The sequence below is a fragment of the Cataglyphis hispanica genome, chromosome 11, assembly GCF_021464435.1.
Source record: "Cataglyphis hispanica isolate Lineage 1 chromosome 11, ULB_Chis1_1.0, whole genome shotgun sequence".
Lineage (NCBI taxonomy): Eukaryota > Metazoa > Arthropoda > Insecta > Hymenoptera > Formicidae > Cataglyphis > Cataglyphis hispanica.
The window spans coordinates 4,048,871-4,075,200 of NC_065964.1; the positions used below are offsets into that span (position 1 = coordinate 4,048,871).

At 31.6% G+C, this 26,330-nt stretch overlaps 2 protein-coding genes across 8 annotated transcripts in view; one reads left to right on the forward strand and one right to left on the reverse strand.

Annotated features, from left to right (window-relative positions):
• Positions 1–26,330, forward strand: part of LOC126853104 (uncharacterized) — a 137,966-nt gene that overhangs the window by 31,740 nt on the left and 79,896 nt on the right. The window lies entirely within an intron of this gene.
• Positions 4,621–26,330, reverse strand: part of LOC126853090 (adenylate cyclase type 5) — an 85,905-nt gene continuing 64,195 nt past the window's right edge. For 3 of the 4 annotated variants that reach the window (XM_050598520.1, XM_050598523.1, XM_050598522.1), the window contains 17 exons: positions 25,723–25,872; positions 20,498–20,619; positions 19,746–19,838; positions 17,367–17,513; positions 16,166–16,324; positions 15,463–15,711; positions 14,941–15,100; positions 14,168–14,265; positions 13,296–13,380; positions 12,718–12,834; positions 12,117–12,254; positions 11,489–11,727; positions 10,843–10,981; positions 9,564–9,783; positions 8,922–9,070; positions 8,144–8,482; positions 4,621–6,315 (listed from right to left, as the gene is read on the reverse strand). In XM_050598520.1, coding sequence (XP_050454477.1) covers positions 8,147–8,482; positions 8,922–9,070; positions 9,564–9,783; positions 10,843–10,981; positions 11,489–11,727; positions 12,117–12,254; positions 12,718–12,834; positions 13,296–13,380; positions 14,168–14,265; positions 14,941–15,100; positions 15,463–15,711; positions 16,166–16,324; positions 17,367–17,513; positions 19,746–19,838; positions 20,498–20,619; positions 25,723–25,872 — 2,601 coding nt within the window. In that variant the 3' untranslated portion in view covers positions 4,621–6,315; positions 8,144–8,146. Of the gene's footprint in view, positions 6,316–8,143; positions 8,483–8,921; positions 9,071–9,563; positions 9,784–10,842; positions 10,982–11,488; positions 11,728–12,116; positions 12,255–12,717; positions 12,835–13,295; positions 13,381–14,167; positions 14,266–14,940; positions 15,101–15,462; positions 15,712–16,165; positions 16,325–17,366; positions 17,514–19,745; positions 19,839–20,497; positions 20,620–25,722; positions 25,873–26,330 lie in introns of those variants that run through there. The other variant, XM_050598521.1, reaches the window with a different exon arrangement.

Here is a 26,330-nt window from a genome sequence, read left to right on the forward strand (position 1 = left end):
GAATTTGGGGCAGAGAGATACTTTTTCTCGAAACGCTAGTTTGTATTGAATTTTGCGTGTGGTTGGCACTTGTTTGTCGGCACTGATGCAAAGTATCGATTTAGACCTCGGTTTCCGTGGGAAATTTGAAAGAGTCAAGCATATTGCTGCTTGAATTTATAACGATATTATCACTGAACGCTCACAGATTATTATAAAACTTGATTTATTTTTTTTTGTACATAGATCTTCCTTTAATAATTTAGTTGGTTTTCTAAATTAAATATGATAAGCGCAATTAAAAGATATAAAAAATTGCATTTTAAAACTTTTGTTTTATTTAAACATTAGGATTGAATAGCTATCAATTTTTTAACATTTAATTTTTTTTTCTTTGTTAAATTATAACAAGTTATAATATAATAATAAACTTATATTACATCAGATTTATTTGTAAACTTTTGCTGTAAAAATTAGTAAAATAATATTTCGCAGTATTACTTACCAATAAGTTTATAAGTTAATTGTTGTTTGAACTATTTGTTTGAACTATTCTGTTGCACTCTGAATTATTCATCAAATAATGATGAAACATTCAGAAGAAAGGTAGGTCTGGATCTATATGAAACCGGTTCCCTCGTTAAATGAGTTAACTGGAAGGATTAAACTAGTTTGTGTTGTGTCATTTTTATTGCAATTTTTATGAAACACAAAGAAGATTTACTCGAGTCATCTTTTTTTTCTTCATTTTGCTTTGTTTTTTCTCCGATTGAATTGAACAAATCGTAGGACTGAAAATATTGATATAATAAATATCATATTAAGACGATGCAAATAAATTATATGAAAATTATACATATCTTGATCTTTTTATAAATCTTGATCGAGATTATAGATCATATAATTTGTGGATAAAACCATATATATTATTACATCTGAATTTAATTATTTTTTCTTTTCGAAGAAAGCTGTAATATGGAAAGGAGTGAAAAATTGAGCAATTTAATTTTACTAAAAATTTATTTTATATCATCAGTGTGTGTTAATCACGGCGCGCGATTGTAGCTAATGATACAGATGTGTGTTTTCAGTAAAGACTGAACTTTAGGCCATCGAAATTACATCAACATTATTCTTGGATAATAAATAGTCTTCACTTCTCTTCCTATTTCTCATGCATTTTCGAATTTTTTATAGTAGACTCTCATAATCGATCTGTATTATTACATATTGACTATAAGACCGACGCGACATTCTATCGACGTCGTTGACGAAGTTTCCGCGTTTCACTGTCGTAGGCAAGAAACGTTATGCGGAAGTTTGGATGGGGACACGCTCTCTGCTTAAGAAAACTTGTTCCAATATATCGATCAGCACATTCCAAAATTCTTACGATATACTTCTTATACTAATTTTAACAGCTGTTAACATACTATCGACGAGCCATTAAATTTGTCATTTACATTTCTATTTGTCTATGGAAAAAAAAATTGTAGCGTCTATTAATTTTTTTGAGATTTCTTTCTTTAAAATATGAATTGTTTCTTTTAAAATAAGATAAATCATTTCATCATGTTTTAGACATTTAAAAAAATATTTGTACAATGAAATGTAATTCGCGTCGACAGGATCAACAGCTGTCATCATTATATTTGGACAATTAATTTTTGACGCTAATAGGCTCCTAGATTGTAACATGTAGTAAATGGACTTGTGACGTAAGAGCTTACTTCGATATAATGCGGTGCACAATAAGTTCGAGTTAACATGGATCATTTGTGCTACGATGTTGCCTCGATGCTTTTAGACGTGAAACTTAACGGGAAATTATTAACAAGAACATGTAGTATATTGATCGACATTGTGATGATGACAAGTACTTCATGGAAAATATTCGAAACAACTTCGATGATTAAAAATATTAATATTGCTTTAAAATACAATTTATTTTGAAATATAATTTTGTTTAAAAGTAAAATTAATTTGATACTATATAATCATTTTTTTTAATTTTGCTATACATATTTTAGTATCAATTTTTTAAATTTTACTATACATATATTTAAGCAAAATATTCGAAATTGCGATATAAGCATGTATGTGTTTCGATACTTGAGATGCATAGAAGGAAGATCTTAGCACAAGTGATCCGTCGTTTATCAATTAGTATAATTCGATTGCATATCTTTGCTTTAACAATTGCACCGTTACATCATTAGCTTCGTCGCTTACGTCAATCAACATTCAATATTAGCTGGACCTGCCAGCGCGACTGGAATTCTCAAAAAGCATAAACTTGATGATGCTTATTTGTATATTATCATCGATCGATCGATCGATCGTTCGGCGATTAATCTGATCGAGTCGTAAGTTTGCCGCAGCACATATAATTCTATCGCAAAAATTAGCAATTTAATTTCAATTCAACGTGATCTGACAACATCGTACTTTTTTCACATATAATATCTTATTTAACAAGTTAGTTGAATTATGTGTACGTTAAACACGACACTTTTTCAATTGTTCAATTAAGTTAATTAGACTTGTCAAAATATCTTTTTTACTTGCTCTACTGGTGTGTCTATAACAAATATAGTTCTTTTTTTTTTCTTATCATTCGGAAAGGATTGCTTAGGCGCACAGAAGATCGATATGTATGTTTTTTGATCGAGAAGATCGAGCTCGTGCCGCGCCGATAAATACACATCAACGTAATTAACATCTATGTATACATTTTGGCCGAGTTTGTACACATATGCTCTCAAGCGTCTCATGTACATACATACATACATATTTACAAGCCTATGTATCGAATGTATTAGACGTTGAATATTTCAGAATGTCGACGTTCCCATCAAATTCGCATTTCGGACGATTGATTGTTTCTACACAAAAGTCTTCCTCAAAAGATTGCGATATAATAATTTCGATATCGTATTGATGAATCCAATTTTCAGATATTGTAAATAAAAAAAAATTCACTTTGCTGTTTTTTAATCATAAATAAATTTAACATCATCTTTTGAGCATCTAAAATGTTGATTCTATCAAATTGCATTTACTTTTATTTCATCGGTAGATTTTATGAAATACTTATTGTTAGTTTTCCATCTCTTAGTATTCGCAATCGCAATATTGCTTTGTAAATCGCGGTTATTTTTTTTTTCTATTTTTTGTTTTCGAGGAGAAGTAAAATAGCTTGATTTTTATATTTACTTTTTGCATTTATTTATTTTGTATTTACTTTTTAGTTTTTTACTCTTGCGAAAATTATTTCTCATTTCTCCTCGTTTTTTATTTATTTTCAATAATATTGTAATCTCTTTATATAAAAGTCTGATAATTTTTTATCTAATTATATAACGCAAAAAGGTTTTGCAAAATTAATTAAGCCTTTTCGATGTTTATTTTTGTAGCTTTTCTTACAGAACAATAATGGAATTAGATGCAACATCTGGACGTTCTTTTCTAGAGCGTTGAGATCGATAAAAGAAAAAAAGAATATTATTCATCGGTTGGTCGAGGCCACAATAACAATTTTATTAAATTTCTGTTGGAAAATTGGTTAGTGTAGAAAATCATTCGTCCGATGTTTCTTCTTACATTCCGAGTACAACTTTTTTAATTATATGAATTTACTTTTAGGAGCTAGAAGTTCTTTAAAATCTTGAAATCAAGGTAGAGTTTTATCTACGGACGGGCAAAGAGGACTATTTAAAGCTCTTATTAATAGGAAATGGTGTCGCTTTATGATATATGTATATGCGATAAAACATTTTATAAATGATTTTATAATAAATAAATTGATATCCGCAAATTTATAGCAAAAAATCATATATAATCTACAAATATCGCTTTTTTAGTACATTTTCTAATCATAAAATAAATAAAACAAAAATAGAATTAAATTTTTTGTAATTTTATTTCTTAATAGTTTATTTCTTAATAGTATTATATTTTTATATTCTTATAAATTTTTAATTTGAATGAATGATGTAGTTAATAATTTTTTATTTTGGATTTTATATATTCTGTCTTACATATTTCAATAAAAATTAATTATATTACTAAAATATAATTTTTGGTTATTTAATATGAAAGGAAAATTTTTCGATAATTAAAATACAAAATATTTCGATAATTAAAAAACAAAAAATTAATAATTTGTAGCAATTTTTAAGTTAATTAATTTTTAAATTATATATTATAATTTTTGTTAAGAATTTTCTTTAGGGGATTAATTTTTTAATGAATTCTACGTATTGAGAAATGTTGGGCTTTCTTTTACTTAATCATATCAGCTAGCATAATTATAAAGAGAGTAAACACACGAATACAAAATAAAAATAAAATTCTCACATTTTTAAAGGTGGCTACATTTCAATCATTATACATAATTACATTCAATTATTTTGCCGTGGTCCCCTTCTTGTTAAAGCAAACTACATATATGTACATATATGAGGTTTGTTCATCCACGGTTTCGTTGTATTAGACTTAATCTTTTTCGATTTGTTTTTGACATGTTTACATACACATATACATATTTATGTGATACTTTTCATATTGACTAGAATAACACAAACATTTGTGTCAAAATGTTCAACTTGCCGGACACGTCAAAGAAATTAATATATATATATATATATATATATATATATATATATATATCGCAATTAATTCAGAAATTATTAAAAATAATCAAATTACTATCTACAAATCACATTTCATAAATGAAGTATTTGGGTCAATAACATGTTGAATCCAATGAAAAAATGTGTGTTTTCTCTCTTAGAATAATATAATTCATTAGAATTACCTCTCAGAAAATTAGCTATATATTGGATGTCATAAGAATTATTAGTAGCAATTTTTAATTGCTATGTAAGATTTAACATATTATTGCCCCAAGTTTTCAATTATACTAAATCCATAAGTATATATTATGCGTGTTTATTTCTTCGAGGATGTTGGCGTTCTTATTGTTAATATTGGCGTTCTTATTGTTGTAAGAAAATAAATTTCTTCACATTAAAATTATTATTATTATAATTATTACAAATTTCTCGTCTCAAAAAGTATATTAACAAGTTATGAAAAATATTTATCTGCTTGAAATACAAATATAAAATACATATAAAGAACATAATTTGATCTCAAAATATATGAGAATTTAATGTATTATAAAATTAAAAACCTTAGTTTGTTTTAGTTTTATAGGGAATAAAATTAATACGCGAGAATGTTTGAAAATCTGATCAGATATGAATTTATGTGTATATATATATTGTATATTTAACTTTATACATGAATTGAAAAAATTATTTGTACATAATACTTTATTTAATTAGCATCATACATGTTCATCCTCGAAAGAAATTTTCTAGAGAAGTGAGACGTTTCTCGAGAGACGTTTCTGATAATGTTTATCTTTTACCCAAACACCGATTACCGTAAAAATAATCCTTGCGATATCACTCGTTTATTAATTTTAGATTATCGTTTGAAGAGAACAGAAGACTTCTAATACACAATCATATACCTTGTAGGCATCATTGAAGTTTAAGTACGATGTAGCTGGGAGGAAAACAACTTGTCACTTCCAGCTTATCTTGATAACGTTTGACATTTCGGTACACATTTAACTTCAATTTATCAGCTGTTAAATAGCTGTATTTAAAACAGATACAGATTTTCGGTGAAATTACGCAAGACGAATCAAACACACCAGTAAAAATGATGATTATCTTTATAGCTTATAAAAAATAGTTGTGTGTTATTAAAATATCGTTATATTTTTCTGTTCTGATTCTTTATTCCCGAAGTATTTTAAGCGTACAAAAATTAAAGTTTTTTTTTTTTTTTTGTAATGTACAAAAAGAAATAAGTGTTGCATTCAATATTTTTTGGACAGATATCTGTTATCGAGTATTTGCAAAAAGTATTTTAATTTTGAGATTTTATTTATTACTTGAAATATTTTGATCTTTACGATTACATAATTCTTTTAATATAATCAATTTTGGAATGACTAAGCATAACTCGCTTTAAAATTCGCACCGAAATACCGGGAATTACTTTCGCGAGAGTCTATCGCGCTTTGTTTACCTTGAGACTTAAAACTAGTGGCGCAATTTTTCCATTTATGTGTGTTAGAGGTCGATTGACGTCGTTTACTCCAATTTGTGCACACGCGCTTTAGAGATTACGCGGTCGTTTTTTGGGCTCCAGCTCAAGGAAGAAGTCTTAAATAACACAGGAATCAAATAATTGGTACTTTCTCTATCGTCGATGTGACGCGTCGTCCGTCGCGAATTCTTGCTCAAGCATTCCCACCTGTCGACATTATCGATTTATTAACGATCAAGCTAGAGACGATTTTATATTATGTACAGATAATTTATATATACAAAATTATTAATTATACAAGTTAGAAGTTATTAAAGATATATATCTATAGAAGTCTTTCATGCAAATTTTTAATTTCAAATATTTGCATAATGCGATGATGATACAGCGCTTGGTGAAATTTTTAATTTTTTACTGCACACAGTTCGTTAATTGAATCTTCAATAATCTTTATAAGAGCTGTGAAAATTACACTTGAAAAATTAATTTTGCCACTTTCTACATCTCCATAGTAATTAGTTTTTAAATATATATTAATAACCTAAATATATATTCGCATTTCACAGAATGTTAAATATTTTGATTATTACATAATCACGCGTTAAATATTTTACTATCGAATTTGCAATTTTGTTTAATTTTTTGAATTTTTCTAAAGCGCGCTTACTTAATCGGCTCAATTTATTGCACATGATTTTATGTGGACAAATCTTGTGCATACTGTTAGTATATGAAATATTCCTAAAAAATTGTCGCGATAACGAGATTTTGCACAAAACATCCATCACGTATGTTGCGTAACTGATTGCGCATGTGTCCTCAGTAATACACGCATATTTGCCCGATGCGATGTGGTTGAGAGTGTTACATAACAATCCCCTAACTATGGAGGTACTTCATTCTCGTGGCGAATTGGTATAGCTTGACATAGTAGCAACTTTACATTAACAGGATATTGTTGCGCAATATGCACAGCGGATAAAATCTTTCACGCTGCACAAATGTTAAATAATAAATAAAAATACATACATCATCCGGAAAAAATGCGAATCAGTAGATTAATAATAACAAAGCTGTTTCTGCAGGAACTTGTTAATTTTTAGCATTTTTGTTGAACGAAACAAATATATTTGAATAAATGTTTGAAGAAAGAAATGTACAAATACATCGAATTAAATAAAAAATATATTAATTTATTAAAATATATATTAAAATGTCGAAATATTAATATATATTAAAAATATTTAAATATTTCAACATAAGCTACTGAAGCTACTTAAACTTCAAGAATAAGATAATAAAGTAGTTTTGTTTATTTTTAAATTAGAAGGCTTTATATTTTTTGTAAAGCAGTATCGATTTAAATAAAATATTGAATACGATGCTTTTTTCTTTCCATATTTTTTTTTGCTTAACTTTAGATTGTGCATACATTAATGAGAACGGATAATGGAATACTTTCAAGCATGATTGACATATACGTATATTATAAAAGAATGCAAAGTTGGGTTAAAAAAGTTGCGAGGCAAGCGTAATAGAATATGATATTCTCGGGTATTCCGACAGCAATTTGTAAAATATTTCAAGTAGATATTTGTGTTTGTATATTACTGTGGATTGTTAGTGTTTCGCCTGAGATAATAATCTCTTTTCGCGCGCGTTCCGTTTCTCTTCGCGAATCCAGATTCATCATGAGTTTATCGATCGTGTGATAATGTAATTGCATCGAACATGCATCGTGCGTATTCGACAAATTGAAAATACGAGGATAGAAATAAATATTTCCCAAGTTATGAAACAACATCAATAACAATGTTATGTCTCATTATTTCAATATTATTTTATTAATTTTTTTGTATAGAAAAGATATTAAATATACGAGATAAAATTAGTTATATATTCGTGTTTTTGTTTATCGACTGTCGAAAGATTATAAATTAATAAATTTCATTTTATTTTAAAAGCGAAAAAATAGATTTCAGATTCAAACTCTAACATTAACTCTTTAATTGTTGATGTTTATAAATAATAGTACCAATCAGACGGCCCCGTTGTTGTTGCTGTTATTGTCGGCTGCTGTTTTGTTTATCGCGTCGTTGTTGTTGGAATTCGTCTTGGTGACATCCACCTGATCGGGCCTCGTGTTGTCTTTCGGTCCGTCGAGGAAGTAAGTTATCATACTACCTTTCCCTTTGACCTGGATCGTCCCGCGGCAAGTGAGCGGATATCCTTTGGCGATCAGAATATCGCGCACCTCCTGGGTGACTTGAATCCCGTCCAACACGCCCGTCGAATCCATTCTGGAGGCCACATTAACGGCGTTGCCCCAGATATCGTACTGCGGCTTTCTGGCACCGATCACGCCGGCTACCACCTGCGTAATTTACGCGTCGCGCATTAAGTCTCTCCTTGAGAATCCGTAAGCAATTTTCTCGATATCATTTTGCAGCTGAGTTCGAGTATGAAATAACAAATATATACTACGTGAATACTGTGGAAAAACTGCGCATATAGAGATTTAAATCGAGCCATCCTTAAGATAAAGAAATTAAAATTTATTTATTTATTTTTTTTTTTTGCAAATTGTTGAAATTTGTCGTGGAATTAGTATTTTTAATTATTATATTAATCTACTATTTTCTCGATTTAAAATTGAAGCAAAATACAATTTTGATGAATTGTCATTATAAATTTTTGATATGTCTTCGGATTCTCAAGTGATGTATTTTCGTTGTAATCTACGAATTGTTTACGAAGGGAATAATGGCGCAGCGTGCGATGGAATATTGCAATTTCACGTATTTCGACATTACCGGTCCGATGTTGATGCCCACACGCATGCGGAAGTTATTAAAGCTGTGTTCATTGACATAGGCCAGCTGCTCGCGGATCCTCAGAGCGTAATCCGCCATAGCAACTACGTGCTTAAAATCCCGCATGTCGCAGGTGTTTTTCGTTAAGCCTAAGATGCAACAGAGAGAGAGAAAGAGACAAAGGTTAACTTGACGCGACGGCATCCTGATTGCTATGTTCATTATAATTTGATTAGCAAGCGGGATGTGGTAGTGGAAAATTAGATTTATTTTCGTGCAATATGTGTAAAACTCTACTGAAATAAAAATGGCGATTTTTTAACGCGAACGTGCATTATAAGAATACGTTCGAGATATCGAATATATAATTATCAAAGATTAGTTATACAAAAAAAATGTGAAGATTATATATTTTTGCAACTTTTGCTATGTTATTATTGCAAGTTTATTGTACGAATCACCAAATCAGTTAAAGAATTATTAAGCTAATTTATAATTCGATTAATATGGCGATTAAATAGCGCAGGCTGTTTTTTTTTTTAATGGTGAAAAGCCAATGGTATGGGAACGCGGCCTTCGGGGGAGCGAATTAAAGCCTCATTGATTATATCGGTGCCGCTAAAAAATTCGCGAGAGACTTACCCGAAGCAGCCATGTACGTGGATCCCGTGCTCTTGATTTTCTCGATGTACTTGAACTGTTCTTCGGCGAGTAACTCGTCAAAGTCAGCGATGATCTCGTTGAGAAGCCTGAGGCATTCTACACCCTCATTATTCGCTTCGAGCTCAACGTAGAACTCCGAAAAGTTTGGAATCGACGCGAACATAATGCATACAAAGTCGCATTGTTCGTGGTACAATTCCTGCGAAATAATTGACAAATTTTGTATGTATGCTGCTATTTAAATAATTTTTCTTTTGGATCAAGTAAAAAAATGAGAAGATCTTTTTTATAGGAATTTATTAACTGTATTATTAAAAATGTCATATAATAATTTTGAATTCTAACAATAATTACAGTAGTAATTTTAAATCTCCGGTAATACTTTTTTACGATTTTTGCTTTAATGTGTTTTAATTTTGTACGAAGATAGACCAAGATTCAATTTCACAAACACATTGAAATTTATATTTAAATTTAACTTGATGGATTAAATTTAGAATCGCTTCTGTCGGCGAGACACGACAAATTAGGCAAATGGTAAATATAATACTGTTGAAATTCGCTCTCATATTAGTTCCCATACACAAATTAAGGCTCTTAATTATTCTGCAAAGCAAGGATTAAATTTTAAAATTCTGGCAATGACTAATTAAATCATAAATATGCGCAATATCGTTGGAATAAATCCTAAGTGTCCCTTTAGACGATTATAACATCTAATTAGGATGTAATTAATTTGCTTAATTATTTTAATTAGATTAATTTAAACAGGAAAAAATAGAAGAGAAGCAAAGGAACAAATTGTCATACTTTTATAAAACTGCTGATACAAGATTCTTACAAGAGGGTTGAAGGGCCAGTTAATTTTATTAGGATAAACTTCAAGATATTATTTTATGTACAGCTACCCTTCAGATGTAAATTACTGTTTAATCTATAATCGCTTAACCTCGTTAGGAAATGTCAGAATGCATATTGTAAATATTCTTTTTTTATATCTATTGTATTTCAAGCACGCTACTTGTTATGCGGACTACAAAAGAATTGCCCAGCAATTAGATCGAACGTACAGAATGAAAATCATGAAACTATGTTTTATTCAAATCAGAAAGATGTAATATATAATAAAATGTGTGTGTGTGTGTGTAAGTATATAAATTAGAAAATTATAATAGCAATTATATATCGTATTTTAACGGTGTATTTGAGAAACTGAGTACACGAAAATTTTCCTTGAAGTTTTTTGCGTGGTGCTTACGTCTGAATTGACAGTAGACAGAAAGTGGGCGGCCACGTGTTCCGGAAGTATGTTCGCGAGTAGTTTCTGATTGTAGGCTTTCAAGTGTTCCATTTCTTCCTTCTCCTCGGTCGCTTGCAGCTTCCACAGGAAGTCTAATCTATATCGATGCGCACGGTATACATTAATTTTTCTACCGCACCGAAAACTTTGTCATTCTTTCCAGCCAAGCTCGGTATTTACGTTCTTGAATTATACGGAATGTTTCATGCAATAAATAGAATCAGGCTTAGAATTTTCGATTTGTAACAAAATGTTACATTTTTTTTTAATACATCAATAATTCTTAATATATTGTAGATGTTCATATTAAATTCTGTTTTATATAATTATATACATCAATATATATTCATGAAATATTTCGCGAATAAGTTTATTCTCTCTAATACGTGGTTTCTTGTCTCGACTATGAAATTATTCCACGGGATTCAATTCACAAGAGAATTGTCGCGACCATCATTTCCACGAAGCTTCTCGTGGGAAATTTCACAAGGGCTTTAAAAGCTAATATCGTACAGCTTCGAGATATATCTACGAGCTGACTTTGCTTAAGTTTCGGAGCCATTGTTCTGTAACGATGAGGAAAACGTGTTAGAATGTGTCGAACCTGTAAGTCGCTTCCGTGTGTTGAGAGTGTGCCACTAAGCAGGCCATGAAGAAAACCACCAAAACGCTCGCCAACCATCTTCCAGCGGGTTCGACGTTGGCCTCGTTTAGTGGCTGGTTAATGCTGACCCCGAGATAAAAAGTTACAACGATGCTTAATACAGTTATTTTAAAGACCAGCGTTAGGATCTGGTACACCGCGCATGTTACCATCACGAGCATTACCAGAACCGGAAACAGCTGCAATCATTGATAATTGCGAAATATATTTAGTCGCGTATTATCTCGCCATTTCCTCAAAATTGTTCTCTAAATGATATTTTTATTGAAAATGTTTTTTTTTCTTTTCTCCCCTTTTTTTCTGTTTTTTAAGATTACAGAGAGCGCTTTCTTTTTTTAATCATATTATTCTAATCTCTAAAATTCTATTCTTTAAATAAAAAAAAATTTACATCAATTATATTAAAATTAAATTAAAATTTTGTTATTAAAAGATGATCGTATTAGTATCCTATGGTTTTTTTCGACAATTAAAAGGAAAGAATGTTAATATGTTAAAATTATTTGAAAAATTATATGACCGCGGAATATGAAGTGTCTTGGCTTCCGCCGATTTATATTGCACTTACGTCGCCAAAAAGGATATAGTCACATATGCTGTCGCTGCTGTTTTTCGGTATTCTCTGTACGGTGGAAATTTCCCGCCATTCCGCAGCGAAGAGCGAAGTGTTATTGCTGGCGCAATCCTTACTTCCTTTTAGCGTGATCTGCGAGAGAAAGGGACACGAAGCGGCCGTTATTTACCGCTGTTTTATTACGCGAACGAAAATCGATCTCGTTCGATCGCTGAAAGGCGTAATATCCGGCATACGACCTGGCATGTGATCCTTCCATCCGTTCGTGTGATTTAAACGTTTGCATCAGTACTATTATTCGGCATTTGTGATTAATCGTTGTATCGACATCCGTGCGCGCGATTTATCGTCGAAAGTTTTAACGGCGGCGAACTCGAATTTACGTCGCGCTATAATTTTTAGCATAACGAGTTTTCCAAAACGAGAGCAACGCGGGATCGATCGAATGAAGATATAAAAAGAGGAAAGGAAGCGCATGTCGTACGCGTTAATCGCTTAACAAATCATTTCTTTAATGTTATACTAATTCACATAAAAATAATAAATAACAATGGGAAGAGATAGAGTTTTTGCAAAATGCAAATCGATCACTTACCAACGGCGACAATACCGTGATTAAAGTCAGAAAGACGACGATAGACGCGATACTTTGCGCGATAATGCGATTCTCGAAAATCTGTAAGGCCGTGCTTCTCACCCATTGTGGTACTCTCTAAAAAAAACACAATTATCTTTGATGAATTAAAAGTTAATAAAAACCGATAAATAGGGGATGATCGTTGAGATCATCGAGAGAAGAAGGGGAGGCTATGTCTGGGATCGATGGTGTTTTGACAGTGACCTGGAAGCCTGCCACTTGGTCAAGGTCAAGAGGAAGTGGCACTCTTCCAGATAATCTCGTCATTGATCCGACATGATACGTGATGTATCACCTGCGCGATTTAAATATCGCGTTTATATATATATATATGTGTGTGTGTGTGTGTGTGTGTGTGTGTGTGTGTGTGTGTGTGTGTGTGTGTGTGTGTGCGTGTGTGTGTGCGTGTGCGTGTGCGTGTGCGTGTGTGTGTGATGTGTTTCGACATAATTGAGAGGAGAAATAATTTTTATGCAAGGTTTTCGCAATTTTCGAAAGATATCGTGGAAAGTTTTACATATTTCAAATGAGCTTACCTCGTTCTTTTCCGCTAATAAGACGGCATTGATCAAGGCTATCACCAGTATGCTAAGCGCGGTGCAGACGTAAAAGTATACGCTCCTACAAAGATAAAAGACACTTTTGGCGCGAGAGACTCTATGTTTGTCGTGTAAGTTATACTATCAAATTTATATCAATTAAATTATTGGGTAATTTTTTTTAAAAATATTTATCACTATTGATATATATTTATTGTTTATTTTGAAGTAGAAAATAGAAACTTAAAATCAATTTATGTATATGAAATAAATCTATCGAGATCTCCTCTAGAATCCATGAAATTGGAAATTCAAAACCTAAGAAATTTGAAATTAAAAATAGGAATAAAATTTTGACTTGCAAAATTACACAATAATATCCAGCTGTTGAAGCAGGTATTTCGTGAAATATATATATATATATTTATTTAGAATAGGGATCGAAAACGTTAGAGGTTTGCTTTTCTCATCTACTCAAGCATAAAATAATAATTTTCAGATCAAAAGCGTGAGGTAATATACGAATCGCCGAATAGAATAAAACTTTTAATCTTTATTAATCCTTTAATAAAACTTTAATCATTAAACTAACGTAAAATTGTGATAGAAATCTAATTGTTCAATAACAATTTTAACTTGAAGGTACAGAATATATTTTGCATTCATATTTTATATTGCTGTATATTCTTCGAGATGTCAAGCACGATTATTGTAGTGATTACTACAATTAGTGCAATGAACAATTGCAGACTAACGTGAAGCATGCGAGCATATGACTGTATACAGATGGTTGATTGGGAGTGTAGTAAAGGTATCGCGCGTGTATACGGCTCTATGGAAGGTAGGATTTATCGACCACGTGTATTTACCCGGCGAGGGTGATGGCTATTGCGACCACAACGACCATGTAGACGAAGCCGGAGCACACGAAATAAGCGGAGAGCATCCTGTCTCTCTCGCGCGAGTACTGCAACAGGTAATTAAAACAATTGCAATATCCCGCATTGTTTTCATTTGTACCCTCGAGTATTTATAGCTAACGCGTTTGCATTTGTTTGAACTGTGGCTTTCTCATTGTGAACAATTCATTCGAAACTTTTTCTTTTAAATGCGAAAATGTAAAACATCGCTGCAAATTGAATGCGAGGCGCGATTAAATTACGCGGAAGATAATCCAAATATCTGTTTAGTGAATTAACCAAAATTTAATTAAGTTTAAATGGACTTCTATTTAAGCACCGATTACCGCGTCGATTGGTTGAATTTAATTGTATATACGCAATATGAACGTGTAATTATAACTTGCATTTTGCACATGTTACTTAAATTAATTACAAACATCCGAAATAAAATAAATAGAATATAACTCTCTTCTAAGCGTTTAAAAGATTCTATAAAAATAATGCAATACAAATATTTTATAAAAATTGTCATTTAAAATTCAATAATAACTATAATAAATATCATCATTAGTTCTCTCATAGTTTTACGTTAAAATCAATTTTATTAAAAGATGCGAGATTATAAATGAGTACAATTAAATAAAATATAATTATAAATATATTTTTTATAATTCGATAAGTCATAATTCGGTGAATCTTTTTACTTTTTTTTTTTTTTTTCAGTAATTTTTTTTTTTTACCTTTTCCTCGACATCCGGTCTTCGAAACTTTAATATAAAAGGCGTACAGTGTTCAGATCTTAATCGATCTATGCTTCTAGCATCGATTGCTCGCATCAGATATTCATTCACCTCATCTTCGGGATCCTTTTCGCCCTCGATGATTTCGCCAAAGCCTAATCTATTAAAACACATGGCAAATATTATCCGAATATAAAACGTTGTACGTATAACTTACTTAGCGTTCATTCACGATATTAATAATTCCATTTTTGTAATATTTATTACAGATTAATCACGTTATTTTTGTCAATTTATTAATGATATTTTACAGTTATTGTAAATTTAAAAACATGGATAGAACAATTGTGATATGATTATCTTTTAATTACACAGAATTAAGAGCAATGTTTCGCCATATTATAATTTCTGAGATTACTCGGGAATTATATATAAATAATTTAAGTAACGAGATGGTGTATCGTTACGACGTTATAGATCAAGGGCTAAGAGATTAAGCAGCAATAATTGAAGAGCTCTTACTTAGTTTGTTTCCCGTGTTGCGAGCCGTGACCCATAACCCTCATCTCTTTGGACACATTACCATTCGCTGGAAAATTTTTTCGCATCCCCGAACTAGTTATATTGTCCTTAAAGGTGTCTCCAGGGACAATTAAGTAGGTTCTGATGTTGTGGTCCTTCAAATACGCGTTTCTCTCGCCCCCGCGGCCTTCCTCCACTTCGTAATATCCGCCCAAGCAATCTAAGGTCTCTTTCGTGATGTGCACGCGTCTGCGAAACACCATACTTCCATCTAATATTAGCACCGTTGATATACCGACACTTGTTACCCATGTCAAAGAGATTGCCTCTCAACAGGAATTATATAGGATGGGTCCAAACCTTCCGGCCTGACTTTGACATTTTACAGGAAATTTAATTCTGAACATAAAGTTTCCTATAAACATGGCTCGAAAAACGCTTCCTTAAAAAGTCAGCGTCCTATATTTTTCTTTTGTGCATATACTTTTTTATTATAATATTTTATTTAAATAAGTTTCGCAAGAATGGTGAAATTTTTTTATGCCAAGTAATTATATTTTATGAGGACTAACAATAAGAAGCATAAAATTGTACGGGATTTATCGACGTAATTTATTGCCGTCGATCGGGGCGAGGTTTGAAGAGAGAACGAGGAATCAGTTGAGGGGGCCGGTATATCTCGAAGAAAATTACTTGTACTCACCCGGGTATCCCTCCGCTTTCCATGTAATTGGCTAAGGTCACGTCGTTGCTCCAAACATCGAACTGCCATTTTCTCAGTCCGAGGACCCCGCAGTGAACCCGACCCGTGTGGATGCCGACTCTCATATTCACGTTTACGGCCATTACTTCGCGAACCAATCTACGAAGAGATACGGACGCGTGAATTTATCGTCCCTTCTTTGTGTTGGTCGTTGGGCGCGAAAGTAGCCAGGATAACCGAGCCGGTCGTGGCATGAAATGAAAACAAACTTTCATCATTAAGCGTAGCTCGAAGAATGTTATCTCTCGATGCTCGAACTATCGGATAAGTTAAAGTGTTCTCATTATTCGGTGAAGAGAAGATGCATAAACATCAATTCTTTTTCGCGACACGCTCAATTACAATAATTATTATTTAATATTTTTCATACGTGATTTCTCGCGCGTTTTTATTCGTACGTTGACTTTCTGGCGCAGTTTGACAAGAGGATCATTCTCGCGGCTAAATATTTCGAGAGATTTAGACATCATCAAATTTGACGAAGGGAGATCTTTAACATAATTAACGCGAAATTAAATTGCAATTCAAACGCTTATACTCGTCGGGAATTTATCCGCGATTTAGTGATAGAAAGACCCCCACGGTGCCCTTTCATGGTGACTCATATTCAATATAATATCAGCCTCAATCACGAGTGCATATACTGCGCTCTCCAAGGAAATCTTCTCTTTGGCGGTAAAACGCGTTTTATGAAAACAACACGAACATGTAGGACACAGCAACGCTCGGTAGTTTTCTGCGGTCGTCTCGCGGATACAAACGAAAGCATCATTTATTGATCGCATGTTACTTTGATCCATTTAATTCGCTTCCGGGCAGCTATCGATATTCTATCTTTGACTGTTTCTATCTTGCGTTTTTCCTTTCTACATCAAACGCATATGAAATACTATGCGAACCTTTAATATTGCCGACGAAATCTCTCTGTGATATATATTTTTGTTATTTTATGATGTCAAAAACGGATATGTTTTGAATCGTGATAAAGCTACTAAATTATTTATTATCACTTATCATATGTATCGCTTTCAGAAAATAGATATAAATACAGGATTATTTTTCGACTGAAAGAAGGCTCTACTACATATGTGATCAAGATTTATGTGAGGGTAAAGAAAACATCCTTACGTTATTGACTTACGTTATTGCGTCGATCATATCCAATCCCATCTCTACGCAACAATGAGCGTGATCGGGTCGTGGCTCCGGAAGTCCGGAAACGCAATAATAACAGTCTCCGAGAAGCTTTATCCTGAGGCAGTGATGCTCAGCGGCTAGCCTGTCAAACCTGCGGAATATTTCCGAGAAATTTAACGTCATGATTTATTTAAACGTAATAATGTCGAAGAAACTTTAAGCTCTGATGGAGTGAAAAATTCAGCTCGAAGAAATCGAGAGAAATCTTTTTTAGAAAAACATCACGTATAACGCTATTATTTTTGCGGTCAAACCTCACGCGGATGCCATGTTTGTAACAACATAATGGGTGTACAAAAATACTCTACTATTTTTTTCGTCACGTACAGTCTACGTTCTACGTAATTTATGCGATATTTTTCTAACGTAATTTTCACGCGAAAAGATATCGTGTAATTTTTATTCATATCGAAATGTTTCGTTAAAGCTTTTTTTTTGCATTAATTCATTCATAATTAAATTTCTAATTGTATATTTAAATTTTTTTTTATCATTATTATATTTTTTTTTGATATTGACTTGATTGAATAAGAAAAAGATTGAATAGGATATTACGTGGGTTAAATACGATTAAATTAATTCGAAACGATAGATAGAGATAGCACGTTGACGAAAGGTAAGGCCCTAACAACCGCAAGATTATCGGTTTATTCAGATTAGATATTCAGTAACGTCGCACTTGGTGCGGCGCGTATTATACAAAATTAATTCGAGGTGCCGGAAGGGGTTTATTAATATTTCACACGCGGCAAATCCGCGTAACGCATAGGGTATTATGTTAAACTAGTTTAATATGATATATACATGAAATAACAGTCTCGATGGGGAGCTGCGTATACAGTCGCGACGCAAATATGGCAATTAAATAATTTAATTATTAACGTATTAACGCATAAATCTTCGAGAATTAAATCGATAATACAGCTTTTTATTTCATCATTTATACTGCAATATTTTATGCTCAACACACTCACTATTTATTCAGTGTGTGTGTGTGTGTAAAAGATATATGCTTTTGGCAAATGTTTTGCATAAAAAAACATTTACGAATAATTAATTTGTTAATTTTTGTTATTTAATATAATCCAAAGATATATAACGCAATGTTACAATTATTTTTTAATAATGCTAGGAGATGAGAACAATTTTATCTGACATTTTTCATCGAAATTCGACGCTATTTACACTCTTTTATATTCTCTTATCGCGCAAACGTTCTTTTTAAGAGTTAATTTTGCTTTTTCTTGTGAAAATGAAAGCGTCGCATTCGCAGAAGCCCAGAAAGTGATCTCGACTGATACCTGCCTTTATGACCTTTTAGCAAATCCCTCTTGGTAATAGGATAAGGAGACCCTATTGACCCGAAAAGTCACCAGGGACGCGAAATCTAAAGCTTTCGAAGCCTTCTCGAGGGGCTCGTCGGACATGAGGAATATCAATTCAATCGAGGAGAACTTGGGAGGATGTCGAGGGTGTTGAGAAACTCTTGATACAAATACGAGACAGACGTTATTCATCAAAATATGGGGTATAATAAGTATATATCTAAAAATTAATCTGTCAAAAACATACACGCAGAATATTATTCCACAAGTAGCGCGTTAATCGTATACAACTTATAATTTGTCATCCTAGATTTCTCTCATATAGATAATAGCCGGGAACAGTCAAAGGAATTTTATGGCGACATCACGTAATTCGACTTGAGGATTAGAATAACGTGATTTGTACGTAGTTTGCAAAACGCAAACGCGTGTCAAAGTGATATTCAACAAAGATACAATTTACGAGATTGCAAAGGGGATTTACGTATATAAAGAGAGGATTCTGTAAACTCGAGGAACAAGAATATTTACGAGATTCAAGAAATCAATATTGCAAAGAGAAGGAAGAAAAAAGTAATTGATATTGAGTCAAATAAATGAAATTAACTTTGTTGATTTAACGTGATTTATCTTGTTACACTTCTTTTAAACTTTATTAAATCTATGAAATTTTTTTTGAAATTAAAAGAATTCTGGTTGTATGCATGAAAGAATAGCGCGGTTTTTTGACATTTATGCATTGAAACTATATTTTATTCTTTGAGCAATGTTTAGAAATATTGATCTTGTAGATATACGAAAAATTCGTGGCTACAAAAAATGTATAAAAGCTAAAATATTGAGTGTTTATTTTGAAAAGAAAATAATACAATATTCTTTGTTGCTCAATGATATTAGCCATTCGGTTGTAGTCGATTTATTTATTCATTTTAATATGCATCGAATTTTTAAGCAAGTTTGGAGCGATGGTTTTTCTTTTATTACAGCGTTTCTCTTACCGTGCAAAAAGTTCGTTGAGCAATCTGACGAGCTCTTCGGCAGTGCATTGATCGGAGAGCGAAGTAAATCCACAAATATCGGCGAACAGAATGCTGAAATATTTGAAATTAAATAAATATCTAAAAACAGTTATTTGATTAAATTCTGGATTTAATTAGAACAATTTCTGGAAAATCATTCTTAAACAAAGAATTTCCGATAATTAATTTCAACTAACAAAATTATAGTCGTAGGGAAATATTGGCTTAAACAATTTGAAAAGAAAAGAAAGGGCTAATAATAAAAAATCGCAAGATTATGGAAACTAATTAAAGTCAAATGAACGTGACGTTTACTCTTTGCAAATTCGCCGGTTAAGTTAGATTGATCCGAGCTTAGTGGAGTGTCAGATATATAAGTTCGAATGTTACGTCCCATGTCAACTCGCTACAAGTCGATCTAGAATTCTCTCTATGGGAACTGCGTACGCTTAAATCGAATGCGTGGTATCGCTATAACGCATTAAATTTTCATTTTGAAGTTAGATATAATTGTGTGATCGAATGGCTATGAGTGTCATTTCGAATTCGGCATAAAACATATTGATTTTATTGATATATGTAAATTGTAATAATTTCTTTGAATTATGATAATATGAAATTTGGATCTCATTTGCGAAATATTAAAGTGGCATTTTTAAATAAGTTTTTTTTTTCTTTTTTTTTTTTTTTTAAGCGTGTGTTTTGAATAATTCTCATTCGATGTGACGTACCTGACGTTATCGTGTCTTTGAATATAAATTTTGTGAAACATCGTATCCTTTGGCTTTCCGGCTATATCGGCTTTCATTTCCATGGCGACATGTCTGGGTAATACGCTGAGTAGAAGTCTTTCCTGGAAAATAAATTAATGCCGTAGAGTATATTTGATTTCGATATATAATTCAAACATAATAAGATAAATAGAAGTATATAATAAAATATATAATAAAGTAGAATAATAAAAATATGAATTAAAGTATAGAAATTTAATTATAAAAGCATGTGTGTGTGTGTTATATGCTTATATCGTATAGAATTATAATGTTAGTTTTGTTTGTCTTCTATCTTTATCTGCACGATAGTTCTGTTAATTATTCAAAAATAATTTTACATTTCATTACATTTGCTAATATTATACTATATAATATAATAATCACTCTATTTATGTGATAATGGATTGATAACAGCTATTATTGTTAGTCCTTGAGAAGGATTCTCTCGAGCAATCTGTGTGTCAAGGATTATAATGGATAGGCCAATGTATGTGCTGCTTGGAGGGGGAGGGGGAGGGGGAGACTTACAGATTAATACAGTCTTAAGAGCTAAAGTGCATTACACTCGGACAATGATCCAAGATATACATATATACACTCATTGCGCAAATCATTGCTCGTAATGAGAATCTTTCTTCAATCTAATTGAGTGTTCTTCAAACACTTAGACGATTTATTTTAATACAATTGTGAGAGGCGTTCTTCGAAGATTACACGCGATTGAAAACGAAAGCAAACTCGTAAATTGCGACTGAATAATAAAATTCTAATATCCATTTAAATTCAATTCTACGTCTTCAGAATTTAGATATAATTTAATATCATATAAGTTTAATATTTATCTTAATTCAATATTTATTCGCGTGAAATTGTTTAGAGAGTAACATTTCTTTTTTCCATCAAATAAAATATTATAGAAAAACGAGTACGAGTTGCGTGTAACTTCGATGGATGTTTCCACGATCGAAATGGAAATTGTATAGCATCGTGAATTCAACCGGATGAACAAGCTTTACGATAGCCGAGTAATCTTCGCTACTCCGCGGGGATCGTGTATATCGAACTAACACGATTTCATTGCACGGGTAAGCAGTATTGCGCGGCGCTTTGTTCGACACGTGGAGCTCGTCAACATCGTGGGAACTTCTCAAGTGCGCGGGCAAAGTCGACGACAAGCGTTCGACAAGCTTTACGTTGGTGGTCGATGTGCGTGCGTGTCGGACATAGCTCTGTGCACTTTTAGAATCGCGGTATGTACTTGCGTATAAAATACAAACGCGATCTGATGTCGATCCTAAAGCATCCCACGATTGTCGCTTTTATTGAGATTTGAGTTTATTTCAATGCTACTAATGATGTTGACGGGCTGTTAAAATTTATATTCGAAATTTAGAAATATTTGGCAATTAAATATTATTATACTTTTAAAATATTCTATTAAATATTATATAAAGAAAAAAATTTTATTTAGCATAATTTTTTTAAATTTAAGTAAAATTAAGTGGAGTAAAATTAAATAAAATTAAATGGATTTTAATTTAATAAGATTTTTATTTAAGAATTTTTTGTTGAAAACTTTTTTTAATTCTGGAAATGGGTTATTATTTTTTCGTGTTATATTGGCGTTCTCTTCGAGAATTGATCTTCGCCAATATTGTCGGATGAGAAGAGACAGGAATATTGACACGCGCGCGTTTCGGTGCACATTGTTCGTCGGTTAAACGAGCATGCACGTTCGATGTTGTCGCATATATTGAGTGATTGCGAACGATCGATGAGCAGATGCGAATAATAGCAGGTAGATATCGTGACAGGTCACAGATTTCTGATTAATAGCATAAAGCCATTCCGTTGTTGGCCCATCGTGGTTATGAGCGATGCACGATAAGACGCTAGCTTTAATAGATCCTGGCTGCTTTCCGGCAATTATTTCGGTTTCAGTTATTTTCGTGCGTCGCTTTAAATAAATCGGCTTCGGAGAATTCCGATTGTGTATCTGTCATGATGGCGATATTTTAAACATTATGTATACAATGAGAGTTGAAAGTAAATGAATATACATTTTGAAAAACGAAATTTATTTGGTATTTACATTTACATATATGTAACATAAATTTTACAAGAATTTTTAACATTAGTTATACCAGAATTTCAACAAAATAAATGAAAATAAATATACAATAAATATAAATATAAAAGATAAAAATACAAATAATAAATATTATATTTACAGGCATATCGTAATGAAAAAATAAATTGGAATAAATTTAATAAATTTGGAATTTCATTATATTTGATTATTGACAAAAACATTATTTGATCGAAGTATATTTTTTTTTTTTTTTTTTAGAAATTTATTTAAGCAACGATAAAAAAAAAGAAAGAAAAAATGTATATGTGTGCTTTAATACAATGCATCAAAAATACGTTGGAGCAGAGCAAATAGTTAATGAACAATCAGTCTGTTTTATTCAAGTTTTGCGCAAATAACGCGTCCATTATTTTTCGACTGCTGGGCAACACGTTCACGCAAAATAAATTCACCGCGGCTTTGTTGGTGTTCTCGGAGCGAATTCACGTGCTTTCGAAAGCACACACAATATTGTTTTAATACACGCGGTGCCAAGCTCCTATTACCATCAGTGAAGTACAGTAAACGCGTGCGATTACCGAGTTCACGATATTGTAAAATAATTAACAATTATGTCTCAATATTGTTCAACGCACTCTGGCAAAATAAAGTTTTTACGAAAATTATTAACGATAATATGCGCTCGTTCAACGGAGAATCAAACAAAAACCTATTCAAGAACCTATTCAGTTCGTTTCAGTGTGTTATTTTAAAAAGAAACTATCTCTTTTTGCGGGATAATAATTTTATAAAACGTTGCTTCCCGTCAATTTGTCGTTGATTGTGCGCGAGAGGAACAATTCACGGAAAATATAACACTGGTGTAAATTATTTATTTCCATTTCTCGAACAGAAATATAGACGCACATTGAACATTGTACGTTCAACTATAACGTATTGTGTAACGCAAAGATGTTTTTTATATATTTAAAAATGACAATATCTTTTGACAGATAAATGACAGATATATATTTGTTATATATTAAAAAATGACAATTAAATTGTCACATTTGCTGAGTCAAAAAAGATTCATATTTAATATTATTATCACCAATCTTAATATTCGAAAATAATATAACTTTATATGATGCAAGATTATTTGTAAAATTGCCTCAGGTCGATAAAATATAAAATTTGATCGCATATACTTATGAAGAAATTCACGGATAAAAGGACTTATACTTCCCGAGAATAAATCCTGTATATACATCTATACTTGCGACGAAATTCGCTTATGGAGAATATTCTATGGCGAATCCTTTTGAATTTCCGAATGAAAGCCGAAATGGAATCGCTCGGTGTTGCTTCTACATCTTTTGTATGAAAAAGATTTTTAATCACATGTCCGATAACGATATATACGCGAAATCGCAATGGCGCGTTTTCATCTTCGAGTTGATTGAATTCATACCGGATATTGTGCCGTTGAGTATCTGATGTATTTTAATCGAGCTTCGTTCGATTCTACAACTCGTTCGTCGAGAGCGTTTAAAAAATATTTTATCCAAGGATTCGTGAAATCTCACTGTTATGATTTTTATTCAGCGCATTTTCTTAAAGCTACCTTTATTTAACATTTTCCAATGGAAAATTATATCTTGCATCACTGCAAGAAGATTGTCACAATCAAAAAAAATTCTCTCCGAGTTTTTCTCGCTATCTATTAATTTTCGTTTGCTCAAGTCATCAAGACGGAATAATTTTACAGCATTTTGACAAGATACAATATTTTTACCTCTGTTCTTAATTATATGAATTTTATTCACAAGTAAATTATAGCGATGTAATGCGTACTTGGAAGAATCAAATTCCATAGTTTAATTAATTTTATAAATTTTAGCTAATATTTACTAATTTTTTGTTTATTGAGATTTCTTCTTTCTAGAAACGTGTACGATATATTTTCCCGGCCTTGTCAAAATAATTAAAAATATATTTAGCAAATTATTCTCGTCATGAAAGTTTCTTCAAAATCTTTTTTGACTTAGATTTAAAATAGATACATATGTTAATTATTCCTACAATTAAGGATTTTTGAGAATATGTGCTTTCTCATTGAATTGTTCGGATGGTTTGAATTCTAAGTATTAAACTCAAAGATCTTCATGTATTCACATGCTCATGTTGCGGTTTGCGTGATGGCATTATTAGTAATTAATAAAGATATCAATTATTTCTAATAGGATGACGTCCCAGAGCAATAAGATAATAATCGCTATTTCCGTGACATGGCTTTATTGATGTCGATTAAAAGGAGCTGACGTTTAAATAGATCTCACTTATTCTTATCGTGTCATTTCTAGACGTGCAACAATTTCTTTACCGTTAATAGAGAATTATGATATTTAAATCGGCTTCAATATCTTTTCATAATTTATGGGAACTATTATAGGAATAGTTCATCGAAACGAATCCACAATTCTGTATTTAAGGTCTTCTGTATTAAAGTTTGTATTAAGAAATATCTTTATAGAGAGCGAAATGTTTCTCAAGAGATACATTATTTCTTTAGCTACATGTAAAAAATTAAATTTTCCTGGGTCAATCTTTACGAGATCTAATCAAGATTTTATTCGTTCTTTTCTTCATATCGATAAATTTTACCGTTGACCTTTCGGTTAATATTTTTCAATTTTCTTTTTCAAAAGAAACTTAGAGATTCTTTTGAAATATTTTCTCTTGCTTTTATGGCTCTCAATTTTTCTTGGCTCACTAATAATAACTTCTCAGTAATTTTGTTTTGAATTATATTTATTATTTACGCGCGTGTTACATTTAGAGTTTATTTTTTTTAATACAACTTTGATATTTCTTAATGAATAAAATTCAACATTCCAATCTTCTTTCAGCATTGCTTCATAAATAATTAGAGAGAGAAAGTTAGTTATTTCAAAATTATAAATATGATAATTTTTATTTTTATCATATTTATATTATTAAAATTATATTTCATAAATTTTTCTTATTCTTCAATTTTTTTATTGCATTATGTTGGGCAACATGTAAGTTGGACGTGCATTTATACGAGTTTTTCATAAATGCAGCAACGTACCTGTTGCTGATTTTCCCGCTGCGTGGTCAAACGTGCTTCAACGCATTGTCGGGTTTCAAGGAATGCCTGTCTTTGCGCCAATTCCCGAGGGTGATGTGTTAGCGCGCCAGCTACATTTGTTCCACCAACTACCACGATTGAACTTAATAGCTGAAACAGAAATAAAGATTTAAAGATTAGATTAATTGAATTCAATGTTGGTTTTCCTAGTGTCTCAAGACATTCAAGAAATATATTTATATTAATTATTTCCTTATTGCGCGTTTATAAAATTAGGATTCTTTCACACTGAATAAAAAAGAGAAATATTGATGTGTTATTAAAATTATTGTACGAGATAATTCCTAGATATCGAGATTAGATGCTGAAATATCAAAAGCATTGCATTAGTATTTATTTCCGAAAAAATTTGGAAATTATTTTTATTGTTAGCGAAAATTTGGGAAGAAATATTTTTTTTTTTTAACTCGATTCGAGAATTCGAATGAAAGTGAAAATTGTAAGGAAAGTTACATTATATTCGATTGGAAAAGCCATGTTCCTCCACCTATCCTGTTCAATCGCGTATCTTATCTGACTCGTAATTGGGAGTCGCAATCTGCGGCAGT